General features: G+C 34.9%; 2 protein-coding genes across 2 annotated transcripts in view; one reads left to right on the top strand and one right to left on the bottom strand.

Annotated features, from left to right (window-relative positions):
• Window positions 1-14,366, bottom strand: part of eag (potassium voltage-gated channel protein ether a go-go) — a 149,020-nt gene that overhangs the window by 7,297 nt on the left and 127,357 nt on the right. The window contains 4 exon segments of the mRNA XM_029320590.2: window positions 1-50; window positions 921-1,078; window positions 6,969-7,085; window positions 8,271-8,386. Coding sequence (XP_029176423.2) covers window positions 1-50; window positions 921-1,078; window positions 6,969-7,085; window positions 8,271-8,386 — 441 coding nt within the window.
• On the top strand, window positions 10,009-14,362 carry LOC114944604 (MTOR-associated protein MEAK7). The gene is made up of 2 exons (XM_029320594.2): window positions 10,009-10,393; window positions 11,999-14,362. The coding sequence occupies exon 2, from the start codon at window positions 11,999-12,001 to the stop codon at window positions 13,331-13,333; it is 1,335 nt and encodes a 444-aa protein (XP_029176427.1). The 5' UTR covers window positions 10,009-10,393; the 3' UTR covers window positions 13,334-14,362.

Genomic DNA, 14,366 nt, shown 5'->3' with positions numbered 1-14,366 from the left:
TGTGTCACCGGCCGTGCCCGATTCGCTGCCGGTGTCTAAACTCGAGCTGCCTGCAACGTTAGATATTTTTTCTGCGGACTTGAATCTGGAAAAGCTATCCCTAATAGCAGATATATCCTAAAGACGTTCAGAGAATATATATCCTGAAGATACGTTGTGCTATTAAGGATTAATAAATATTATACATATCAAATAAATCTTGTCCCAGGTAACGAGCATCCCAGCAAACAGTATATAAATGTTATATGCATGTAAGTATTCAACCCAGCAAACACCGATATATAATTGTTACATTGCTATAATAAAACGGAATGTAACAGGTAATATAACGTGTACGTTACATGTAACATCCATGTTAGTTGTAATTTCCCACTCATAGATGTAACATTTTAATATAACATATATTACATTGTAGTTATATTGTAATTATATACCAAATAGCACATTAATATATTGATAAGTCAGTGCTATCTTGGGATATAATGACAATATAACTACAATGTAATATATGTAATATTAAAAATGTTACATCTATGAGTGGGAAATTACAACTAACATATACGTTACATGTAACATGCTTAAGTATATAACATTTATATACTGTGTTTGCTGAGATGTTTGCTGAGATACGTCATTTTGACGTCGAGTGACGTCAGTAAACGTCACTTTGACATCTAGTGACGTCAGTTGCTACTTGCGGTGGAGAAACAAATTCACGTAGATTTGTATTTGACAGTTGCTAAAGGTGAACCGAACTGAAAAATATTTGAACAAGAAGGAAAAATAATTTGTTCAACTTCCTTAATAGCGAATAATTATTGCGCAATTTTTCTTCATGAAAATATTCATACAAACCGCGTGGCTCGACGATCGAATTAATCGTACGTAATTAAGATTGATACAGGGCTGATTTCTCTCACCTAACAAACGGCCCCATTTGCCCGGCCGCGTTTTCACAACGGTTGTCCCACCTTCCTCGGCAACGGATGGCTTCTTGGGGTGCGACGTCTCGCCATCCTTGGCGTCCTTGCTGTCGCCCCTTTCCACATCGGCAGTGTGTTGTTTATCTCGGCGAAATCTACACGGAGAGTAATCGAAAAAGATTCGCCTTTATTTTCCCAGCTACAAGAAACACTTCAATACGCAGAACGTATTTACAAATACGAAGGAGAAGATACAGTAAGAAAAGGCTTGTTATATATTATATCCTTAGATATTTGGGCCAGGGCAGCAAGAGGTACAAATGCATATATAGAGGGTCGAAAGTGTGGCAAAGGGGTGCACAAAAGATTTTCCATTTTCACGTAAAAAACCTGATTAAATCGTCTATCGTTGTTTTCCTCTCTCTGTTTTTCTCTTCTTCCATCGTTATTCGTCACGTTTCGTTTTTCCCTTCTCGATCCGCGATTAAATCTACGGTGCAGTCTCGAAGACTAGATCGATGGATTGTCAAAGCTACTCGGAGGGAGGAAGGGATTATCATCGCAGATCGTCTACGTTCTATCGACGATTAGAAAAAGGAAGGCGACTCCGGTTACTGGTTACTGATGGTCCTACTGGAGCGACCTACATTAGTGTCTTGTCTACGACTTGTCTACGCGATCCATGGACGACGTTTGACAAGAACGTTAAGAAAAAACGGAGAACGTTGGTGAACGCCGAGAATGGTGGGATGATTTTGCTCAATTTGTTAGCGTGGACAATTTTTCGACAAGGATCCATATGTATAAAATTGCTGAAAATTATTATTAAATTAATTTATAATAAAAAGATGCAAAACAATTTTTGAGATGCAAGAAGATGCGTATATAACAAATTGCTGAAAAGAATTATTAAATTAATTTTATAATAAAAAAAAAGCAAAAATTTTTTTGACAATAATACATAAATAATATATAAAATATATAATATATATAAAAAATTGCTGAAAAGAATTATTAAATTAATTTTATAATAAAAAATAACAAAGAATTTTTTGACAATATATATAATTGCTGGAAATATTATTAAATTTTTATAAAGCTGAATCACTGTTATATAAATTGTTGAACTTGGTGATAATTTTTCCCGAAGAAAACAAATGTAAGAGGATAGAGAGAAAATATAGACATTCTTAAAAATAACTGAACGGTTGTAGTAATCAAGACACGTTCTTGTATTATACCTATAGCCATAACGTTCGAATCACCGGAGCTTAAACTGCTCGAGCTGAAATTATACAGGCCCCTCACGCACCGAAACTTCTAATTCGCCTGAAATCGTCCCGGGATTACGATCCCGTAATCTTGAGAAATCTTAAAAAGTTTTCGATAAATCTTATACTTTTTGCGAGTTTATCATTGATCCGTAACTAACAGCGAGGACCGTAATTCATTTCACTTTACGGACCAGATTTTAAAAAAACAAGCACGACGATGCTGGTAAAAATTGAGAGTACGGATGTTTTTCATAAATAAATCGCTCATTTGCTATAAATATTGAAAAAATACAGGGCAATATTTTACGTAACATAATAAATCTCTCTATACTTATAATACTTAATTATAGTTATAATAATAATTTTTAACAGCTCCATTCGTTTTTCTAAATAAAAAAGAAGAGTTGTACAAAGTCAATTAACATATAGATAAATTAATTTAATAAAAATATATTCGACGTAATATAAATAACTGATAAATAATACATGAAAAAAGTGATGTAAAAATTGGATTCTCCTCTGAAAGAGGATATCACGCCACCGATCAGCGTCGACCAACGTTTTGATGTGATATTTTTTGAACTAACGACAGAGAGTCGGGAGATGAGAAATTGCCCGACAAACTTTGGGAATGCCACACTGACGAACATATTAAACGTGACGAATAGTTGCGTTAATTATTGGCGTTATGTCTTTGTCAAGCGTGGTTCGCGCAAGTAGCGAGGAAAATGTTTTATCAAAATCACATTATTATTATGTGCATCAAAGCACGCCCGTCCTTGCGGAAAATTGATCGTAGATCGATTTAATTACCATTTTCATTACCCTACTTCAAAGTTACTATTAAATTTTGTAATTAGCAGTACATAATTCGTTATTGTATACTATGTTGCGATATAATACAAATAATTGGAAAATGCTAAAATCCCTTTAAATTTCACAAAAAATAATTAATTCTATATAAGAATTAAGCGTCATTTCATGACGTCAAAACTCGACTTTTCCATGCATGTAAAGTAAGTATACGTATTATCTATCATTAAAACGGTAAAAATGCCTTCGGGCTGGTTGCGATAATAATTACAAAAAAGACTAATATAAAATTAGCGAGTGTAATTAATTATTTATGCTACAGAGAAAAGTATAATATATAAGGCTATCAAGATTCGAGAAACAATATAATTATTAGCAGTGAAAGCACGTTGTGTGCGTGCGAAAGTCAGGCAGTTGAGAATGCAAGAGTCATAAAATCTTTGATAAAGATATTGAGAGGACAGAAAAATAGGCAAAAGACTGTATAAATCGCAAACGTAGCGTAATGTTCGCTCTTTTAGGTTCCTCTCTGGCATTCCGGTAGTTTCTCGGGCAGAACATATGCATGACAATAATTTTTTCGTATATACATATACGTACTAAAAATACTCAAATTATATATATATATATATATACAATATATATATATATATAATATATATATATATATATAATATATATATATAAATATAATTTTATTATAATTATATATATATATTTTTACATATATATTATATAATACATATATTTGATATATAAATAATGCAATTATATATATTATACATATATAATTTTACAGATATATATTATATATATAAAAGACAAAAAAGTTTGAATCCTAGTGTGTGCATCCGTCGCATGCACTTTGCTTTGCATATGAATCGAAGATGCTCATTTAAACACGTCAGGATTTTGGCAGTTTCTCACTCCCGATGTCAGAGTATCGCGAGTATTTATTCATTTAATTAACATAACTAATGATTACACTCGTAATTTTCGATTCAAATATGTGTTCATTATCGAAAAAAATCACGTTATTTATTATACATGTTGTTACAGAGCAAAATACGACTACAATAAATCTCGTTCTAGCATTGAATTATGAAAGCTGGCGAATAAAATTGCGAAGCTGTATATTCAGGACAGGTGAAAAGCTTCGAAATCCTGTGCAGTTTTGCTCTATACATAACTTGGATTTTTAATTATATAGAAAATATATATATATATATATATATATATATATATATATGGATGTAAAAAAAGAGATAGGCATAGCCTTGTAAAGCCGTATATCTTACAGCACTCTAGCATTCATTAGAAACTGCAATATGATTGTTATAAAATAATGATGATACAAGATCGCAAATAAAGTGTACATTTTATTTGAAAATATTGCTCAAAGGACCAACAAATTTTCAAGATTCTTGCAGTGTAATCTTTGTAAAATACAGTACCTATCTTTATATATCTCGGCAAGAAAGACTTTGAATAACTCGAGCAAGAACTGTCCAATAAATTTCATGTATTATCCAATAAATTGTATATATTGTTAAGTAAATTTTTCAAGTCCATTTTATCTTAGTAGCTCAATAAATATTTCCGATATTATGAAAATAAATAAATAAATAAAATTTGAATTTTAACAATAAGTTTCAGGTCCATTATTTACCAAATTTTCATATATATATATATATATATATATATATATATATATATATTATTGCAAGGTAAAAGAGAATTGTAATTTGAACAAGTTTGAAATATTAAAGAATGCTTTAAATAAATGTTCTCTGGATGAGAGATGAACCTGGACATCCTCGTGGGCAGAGGAATTTCGCGGCGGTCGATCGGCCGCCAGTTTCGATTTGCTCGTGTCTCGACGTGCGATGAAAATTTATCGTTGTTCACATTCAAGCGTGTGTTACAGCAAGTGCACGTACGTGATACGTTCCGGCTGGCACATTATAGGACGCAAATTACGGTATTCGCCGAATAAAGGTGGGAAAAGCGTCCGAGTGTGTATATTATGTGTGTGTGTGTGTGTGTGTGTGTACAGAGTGCTCTCGAATGACAATGACAAATTTCAGCTCAAAGGAATCTCCGATTAATCTGGGAGAGATCGATTCTTCCTCCGCTTCCTTTCAAAGTCAAAAGTTTATCTGGTTTTTTCTGATTTTTACTCCATCTTGAAAGTTCCGTCGTTGAATATCTCGATTAAGTTAAGCGTTGAGTTAAAAATTTCATCAAAGTAAGAATCCAGCTGAAATTAAAGATAAACGTAAAAGTCGTTCGGTTAAAATCGTTTATGAATCAAATATTTGATTTGACCAGGAAAAAATCGACTCTATATCGTCGAGATCGAAGATTAAATCGAGCAAAGTTTGTCAGTGTTATTAACGGAGATTATTTTCTGCCACGCGTTTTCTATGTTTTAAAAGGAAGGCAAAACACAGTTTTTAATCCATCATTTGCTTAATCACATTATTGAAATTAAAAAAGTTTTATGTACAGAGTTTCAATTCAAATATACCCAGCAAACACCGATATATAATTGTTACATTGCTATAATAAAACGGAATATAACAGGTAATATAACGTGTACGTTACATGTAACATCCATGTTAATTGTAATTTCCCATTCATAGATGTAACATTTTAATATAACATATATTACATTGTAGTTATATTGTAATTATATACCAAATAGCACATTGATGTATTGATAAGTCAATGCTATCTTGGAATATAATGACAATATAACTACAATGTAATATATGTAATATTAAAAATGTTACATCTATGAGTGGGAAATTACAACTAACATATACGTTACATGTAACATGCTTAAGTATATAACATTTACAATATTGCTTAAGTATATAACATATATAATATATAACATATATTATTATTATACTGTGTTTGCTGGGTAAGCTCTTTGTTAAAGGAATTTATCTCATATGCATATTTTAATAAAATTATATTTTATATTAAAGTTCTCTTCGAACATTCGCTTAAATATATTTTTTTTTAAATAAAATTATTATCTTTTCTCCTTCTCGCGTTCAATCATTATGTTCTTTAAAGCTGACCCAGCAAACACAGTATATAAATGTTATATACTTAAGCATGTTACATGTAACGTATATGTTAGTTGTAATTTCCCACTCATAGATGTAACATTTTTAATATTACATTATTGTAGTTATATTGTCATTATATCCCAAGATAGCACTGACTTATCAATACATCAATGTACTATTTGGTATATAATTACAATATAACTACAATGTAACATGTTATATTAAAATGTTACATCTATGAGTGGGAAATTACAACTAACATGAATGTTACATGTAACGTACACGTTATATTACCTGTTATATTCCGTTTTATTATAGCAATGTAACAATTATATATCGGTGTTTGCTGGAGACAAACACCATCAATTTTGTGATAGAAATAAAAAAAAAAGACTCAAGACTCGAAACGTCAAAATGCAAATGTGGGATTAACTTGCGAAAGGAGGAGAAAAAAGGGGAACATCACCAGGTATCACGTGCGCGCGCTGCTCGTGATATACAATATATATCCGTGAATATTACATATATATACACATGTACACACGAATATCGAAAACAGGTATTATATGTAATACACAGTATAATATTCATCATATACATATACGCAGTGGATTATTAATAAAAAACTGCCACGATCACAATATAATAATATAGGGCAATCATAATATATTGTAATAAATATATAGATATATAAAAATATTCAACGAGAGATAATAAAGAATATAATAATAATAACAATAATAATAATAATAATGAGATAATAGTAATAATAATATGTTAACGAGATAATAATAAGAGATTGTGTATAAAGTAGCGAGGCAAAAAAGAGAAGAAATTGAAGAAGAAATAAATATGAATAAGAAAAATGAAATTGCCTAAAACTCGGCCAGGGCGGCAGGACGTTGACGGTGAGCTCCTCGTCGGAATCCTGCTGGGACCGTCCGCTCACGGTCCTGGTCACGCCGATCTGGCCCTCTCCTTCGCTCTTGAACCTTTTGCGGAAACAACAGGCCAGCCAAGCAACACGATCACATTCAGCGACAGCCAGCCAGGAAAATATAAAGAACGTCCGCGATCAATTCTTTGCACACATCTTATTTCGGCACATCTCTCTCTTTCTCTCCCACCCAGGTCGCAAGCTGACGTCATTCGACGTCAAAATGACGTCATTTTGACATTTAATAGAACGCCAGCTTACTACCTGGACACTCTCTCATTCTTTTTTCTCTTTTTCTCTCTCTTGCTCGCTTTTCCTTTCCTTTCTCACTCTCTTCTTCTCTTTCTTCCACATCATACAGGATGTGACGCGTACAAAGATACAAAAGAAAAACTAAAGTAATCCGTCAGCAGCGCTATACTTCCGGTTCACTTTAAGTTTGTTTAGAAAAAAAATGTAATCATTACTGAGCTTATTTTCGCCAATTATTTTTATTTCTGTTAATTGGTAATTTTTGATATGCGTTTTATCTGGTATACAAATATGCTGTGATTTAGTATATAAAATTTTTTCAACGGTTATAATTATTTTATTTTTTCGTGGCGAAAAAAATTTGTGTAGAGATAAAAATTATTAGAATAAATAAAATTATAAAAAAGATTGCGCTGTAATTTATGGAAGCTCGTATATCGTTGTACGCGTGAGAGATATTATGAATTATTATACAGAAATTAATATAATGTCGTAAAATTAACACTTATATCTAGACATCGTGTAGATGAAGAATAAATTTTGAATGCAAAATTAAATAAACTCTTTCGCATGCTTCGATATATATAATTAGCTGCAAAACAGAGATCGAAGCATATAAATAATATATACTTTCGAACGGTTTTATCATCGGTGGCAACCGGAAGTCGTCGTCAACTACAGAGGCTAATGCTTGCAACAACAACAACAACTGTAATTTTTGTAGCAGTAATCCATTCTACGAAGTCGAAATATATTTGTGTAATTCTCGAAATCAAAGATTGCGTTCTCGTTTAAATTATTAAACATTGTTTTTATTCCGCGCGCAGCAGAATTCTTCTACATCCTTCGATATTTTCCGAATCGAACACAATTTCTCAGAATGGATTCCTTTTATTTCGTCCCAGGACTTGTTACTGGCATCGAGCCCGATTGCATTCGATTGTATCCGGCTGTAACTAATAGCTGCTTTGGCAAAATGTTTTCCTACCTCGAGAAGATCTTGCGAACTAGATGATCTTGCGCCTGATCCAACTGCGGCTCGTTCTTCCTCCTCTCGGCCAATTCCTTTTCTCGACGAACATCGGCGACCTTCCGAAAGATCAGCTGCACATAGAAATTAATTTTGTTAATAAAAATAATTGTACATATATATATATATAAAATAAAGTAATTATCAAATATCATTTAAGCTAATATTTGCACATAATTTAACTATAAAAATTATTTTTATTTTATATATTTAAATTTATATATACTATATATATATTTTTTTAAATTTCTTTTTATATTTGTATGATTTTTATTTAATTATAAAATTTTATTTAAAAATAAAAATAATTATTAAATAATTATAAGTTAAATAAAAATTGAAAAATATAAGAATATAAGAAACGAGAAATAAGATTTGATAATAATTATTATCATTATAAACTATTTTAATAAATGCAATTATATAAACATATATATGTCACATATAAAAAAATCATATATATAATTAACTATTATGTAATAAATAAATTATTATATTCCTATATAATATATATTTTATATAATTATTCATAAAATTTTTCTCCAGCTACTTCTGTAATCAATATAAAATTTCTTGTTTTTCTGTAACAAATACGAAAAGTTTATCCAATATTTATAAAATATATATATTATAAGTACACTTCATATTATTTAACAACTTTTTAATACTCTGCATAACTTTAGTAATTTTCTTCCCTTGTAGAGAGCAGAAAGAATTTTTTATTTAAACGATACTTAACAGCCAAGCGTTTTCGAGCTAACGCGAAAATTGCGTGGAAACAGCCGGAGCGGCTGCGTTTCGGCTTCGTCGCATTATACACGTGCGTCGTCATCTCGAATGCGCTCTGTGCATAGGGTCATCTCGCCTGATCACAACTCCCTTGAAAATTGCACGACGTGAGCGCAATTCGCGCGTCTATTCCCTTTGAGCCGGAAACCGCGCAATTACGCGCCCACCAGGCCCTTCGTGCACCGACCCTTTTCGTCGCATATTATCCGACCGAAACGTTTGCGTGAATTATTCCTCGACAAGCCTCAAGAAATTTCACCCTTGCGTTCTTCAATCCTACACGGAAATTCAGGCGAGGATCGAAAAAAATGCATAAAATATATATATGTGACGCAGACAGTGACGTAACGGATGAAACGGCTCTGCTTCCGGTTCTCGTAAAAAATATCTTCATTTATATATATTTATTATTTTTAAATTTTATATATAAATAAAATACAATAAAATATTCCTATTTATACTTTATATTCAATTTTCTACTTATGGATATTTATTTATTATAATATTTTATATATAAAATATTATATATTATTTAGATATAAAATATATGTATAATATATTTTATAACATTATATATATTATATTATGTATCATAATATTATACATAAATATTTCCTGCTCATTTCTCATTATTTAAATTACAATATATAATTATTTTCTACATACTGTTATTATCGAATTAAAATTTATGCAATTGCAACCTTGCTTTACTTCTTCGCTTCGTTAATTTGCATCAAAATTTAGATTATATTATTTGCATATTCTCTTTTCTCTCCCTCTCGCTCCCACTCTCTTTCCGCTGCATTTCCCATTACGTCACTGCTGCACAAGCCTTTTTATATATTCCACGATTATCCGAACGTGAAAAAAAGCCGGGACGAGATGTTCCGATAAGCCTCGGGCGCTTTTCACCGTCGATTTTCTCGTGCGCGCGCGACGAGTCGACGGTGGAGGATGCACCGACGTGCATAGACACGGTGCATTCGTGCGCCGTGTGTGTGAAGTTGCGAAGGTCAGTGGCGCAGGCGTGATGACAGAAGTCGATAGATGTTGACGCGGCGCTCAGCTGCGCATAACCTCGAGGATCCGAGTCGTTCGCGGCGACGACGACGACGTGGACGACGTGGACGACGACGTGACGTAACGTGACGTCGCGGCGTTACGTGACGGGCCGCCGTCACGTGCGGGACGAGCCGTGAAACAGCGGGGCCGGCAGAGATCTCTCCCGTCCGCAGGACGAGGGTGAAGGTATATGGACTGTCAAGGAAGGAGGCTGCTCGTTCGTACGAAAGGTGCGTAGACGCTAGGTGCCTTGGCTTAATCTTAAGACACTCGAGGACAGAGTGATACGTCGTGAAAAAGCTCGCTCGGGGACTCTTCTCGCGAGTCCAAAAGCCTAGAGAGAAATGCACCTAGAGTATCTGAGCTGCGATGAGTCTGAAACATGTGTAGAGGAGAGTCAGAGACGTTAAAGATTTTTAGTGCTTAATTTCTGTGTAATGCAGGATTTCAAGGGGCTATTTTTGCAATTTGTGATGGTAAATTAATGTTACTAGATGTAGTATGTGGGATAATTGTTGTACGTAAAGAGAGAAACAGGGGTGCGCAGCTGATATAATTTTGTGCAAGTATGCAGTATTAGTCTACATTTATTTAAGAACCATTATATGTTGTGCTGAGAAAGATGAGACTCGTAAAAGACTCACTGAAGATTTTTGTTGCCTATTTTCTGTGTAATGCAGGATTTCAAGGGGCTACTTTTACACTTTGCGATGGTAAATTAATGTTACTAGATGTAGTATGTGGGATAATTGTTGTACATAAAGAGAGAAACAGGGGTGCGCAGCTAATATAATTTTGTCCAAGTATGCAGTATTAGTCTACATTTATTTAAGAACCATTATATGTTGTGCTGAGAAAGATGAGACTCGTAAAAGACTCACTGAAGAATTTTGTTGCCTATTTTCTGCGTAATGCAGGATTTCAAGGGACTACTTTTACACTTTGCGATGGTAAATTAATGTTACTAGATGTAGTATGTGGGATAATTGTACGTAAAGAGAGAAACAGGGGTGCGCAGCTGATATAATTTTGTCCAAGTATGCAATATTAGTCTACATTTATTTAAGAACCATTATATGTTGTGCTTAGAAAGATGAGACTCGTAAAAGACTCACTGAAGATTTTTGTTGCCTATTTTCTGCGTAATGCAGGATTTCAAGGGGCTATTTTTGCAATTTGCGATGGCAAAATTAATGTTACTAGATGTAGTATGTGGGATAATTGTTGTACGTAAAGAGAGAAACAGGGGTGCGCAGCTGATATAATTTTGTCCAAGTATGCAGTATTAGTCTACATTTATTTAAGAACCATTATATGTTGTGCTGAGAAAGATGAGACTCGTAAAAGACTCACTGAAGATTTTTGTTGCCTATTTTCTGCGTAATGCAGGATTTCAAGGGGCTACTTTTACACTTTGCGATGGCAAAATTAATGTTACTAGATGTAGTATGTGGGATAATTGTTGTACGTAAAGAGAGAAACAGGGGTGCGCAGCTGATATAATTTTGTCCAAGTATGCAGTATTAGTCTACATTTATTTAAGAACCATTATATGTTGCGCTTAGAAAGATGAGACTCACTGAAGATTTTTGTTGTGTATTTTCTGCGTAATATGGGATTTCAAGGGACTATTTTGTATATTTTACACTTTGGGATGGCAAATTAATGTTACTAGATGTAGCATGTGAGATAATTGTTGCACGTAAAGAGAAAAACAGGTGTACGCAGCGGTGGTCTATATTTAAGAATTATTATGTTGTGATTAGAAAGATGAGACTGATAAAAGAGTGATTTTTGTAACGAATGATTAATGTTACTCTATACGATTGTTTCAGATGGGTCATGGATCGAGTCGTTCCGCTTCGTCAGTGAATATCCTTTCTGCAGAGGAGTTGACACTAGTAGAGAACCTGTTTAAGTCCATGTCCCGGAGCTCGGGTTCCATCAAACGCGAGGACATATTCAAGCACTGGTCGAGCCACCTGGACGATGTGCTGCTTCAATTTGTGGTACGGTTCCTCTGCCACGAACCTGGCAAAAAGGTTTCTGCCGTCAACGGCGAAAACTTCGGCAGACTCTACGTTTTCGCCGTACGTGGCAACCCTGAAGAACGCACCAATCTGATCTTCGACGGTTTCTCGGAGGAGGAGCAAAAGTACGAGATGCCCACCACTACGTTCCTTCAGTACATTCAAGCAACGATCAACTCTTACTTGCGACTGCAAAAGAACTCGGGTAACACGCATCATCTGACCTGGAGCAGCATCGGCTGCACCGTCAACACCAGACGTATAGGGATGCGTTCGCGCTGTCTCTGCGAGGATCTCGTGAAATACGGGGACGTGTTGACCGTCGATCAGGTGGAGAATTGGTTTGTGAGCGCGGCCACGTTCAAGAATATTCAGTCGCACGTTTTTCAATACCTCTATCTAATCTCTCAGAAGAAAGGTAGCGATAAGAACACGAACGCGCGGATAAACGACCTGAATCTTCTGCCGCTTTGCAAGGGTTTGGAGAACATTCCGCACTTTCCAAGTATCCTAGGCTTAGGAGACGTTCTGTTCCTGAATCTGAGCTTGCCGCACGAGCTCCGCAACGAATGGCGATTTTTGTTCTCGAGCCAGGTGCACGGTGAGTCGTTCTCCACAATGCTGGGCAGGATCGTGATGCAGGGCGCAACGATAATCATACTCCAGGACGCGGACGACCACGTGTTCGGCGGTTTCGCCTCCGACAGCTGGAGGCTGGGACCGAACTTCATCGGGAACCAAACGTCATTCCTGTTCAAGCTCGACCCGGAAATACTGACGTTCTCGTCGACGAATTACAACAATCACTATCAGTATCTCAATCTCCATCAGCAAACGATGCCCAACGGCCTGCTCATGGGGGGGCAGCTCAACTATCCCGGCCTCTGGTTGGACTGCGAATACGGTACCGGCAGATCGAGCTTGTCGTGCACCACCTTCCAGAATTATGTACAACTTAGCGGTAAGGAAGATTTTAAAATCAAACACTGCGAGGTGTGGGGCGTCGGCCCGATGCCGGACGTCGAAGAGGACGTGCGCGAGGCGAAATCGGTGCTGGATCAAGACCCGACGTCGAAAGTCATGCTAGAACTGTCCGGTCATAAGTTACATAGCGAGGGGTTGCGTGAATTACAAGAGTAATTGTGATACAAAATTTAGGAGATTTTTATGGAAGCCCGAGAGCGGGACGAAAGAGAGAAACGCCAATGTTGTAAAGATATTACAGATATTTAAGATTGTTCGAACTTGATTTAATTCGAATAAAATATATGTAAAATTTGTTATTGATTCTTGACAATTGTAACGGGATATTTACGGGTATGAGAGAAATATGTATAAAATCTTAATAGAGTTTACAACAATAACTGGTTATAGAGTATAAAAGAAAGAAAGAAAGAGAGAATGCTCCCGTCCCAAGTGGCAAGCTGACGTCATGAAACGTCAAAATGACGTACGCTTGCTATTTGGAATTTTACACAATCTTTCAAGTGAGATGAAATTCGTGTGATAACGCTGCGAGAGGCAATTAATAAAGAGCACATTAAATGTGAAAAAACGAATTAACATTACGAAAATCACCGCGAAGTTCCGTCTGTCTGTCTGTATGTATGTATATATGCGCGAATGCGACATCTTCATGTACATTTTTTACAGACTTATGTATATGTGTACGAGATTATTTATTTGTATAATTCTTTATCTAACTCTACATTATACATATGTATATATTAGGACTTTTGTCCCTTTTTAATAACGGCCTGATATGTCTCTCGAGTTGTCTCTCTTTTGGTCGTTCGATTTATTACTTATTGTGCAATTTTATCACATATCGTCTCTATGTACCTTTTTTTATTACACTATGATATTAAAGAATATCATCATGCCAATCGTTGCGTGGCCTGAATGCCTATTGTATAGTGCCTGACGAGTCGTTATGATTGTTAATTTGATCGTTTTCTCTGCGTATGTTGATTATTCGTAAACGAATAACCGTGTGCCATGCAAATTGCTCTTGTTAACTAAGACTGTATAATCCTGTCGTCATGTATAAGGAACATAAAAAATGCAATCACACCGATTGTTTACCAGCTGTAAGCTGGTCGTCGAAGGACATCACATCAGCATTACTGTATAGGTTCTATTCAAACTTCAATAAACAATCAAACTCGACATC

This window comes from Nylanderia fulva, unplaced genomic scaffold (genome assembly GCF_048542155.1).
Source record: "Nylanderia fulva isolate GAGA-0341 unplaced genomic scaffold, ASM4854215v1 Scaffold39, whole genome shotgun sequence".
Classification (NCBI taxonomy): Eukaryota; Metazoa; Arthropoda; class Insecta; order Hymenoptera; family Formicidae; genus Nylanderia; species Nylanderia fulva.
This window is presented reverse-complemented; position numbering and strand designations above follow the sequence as displayed.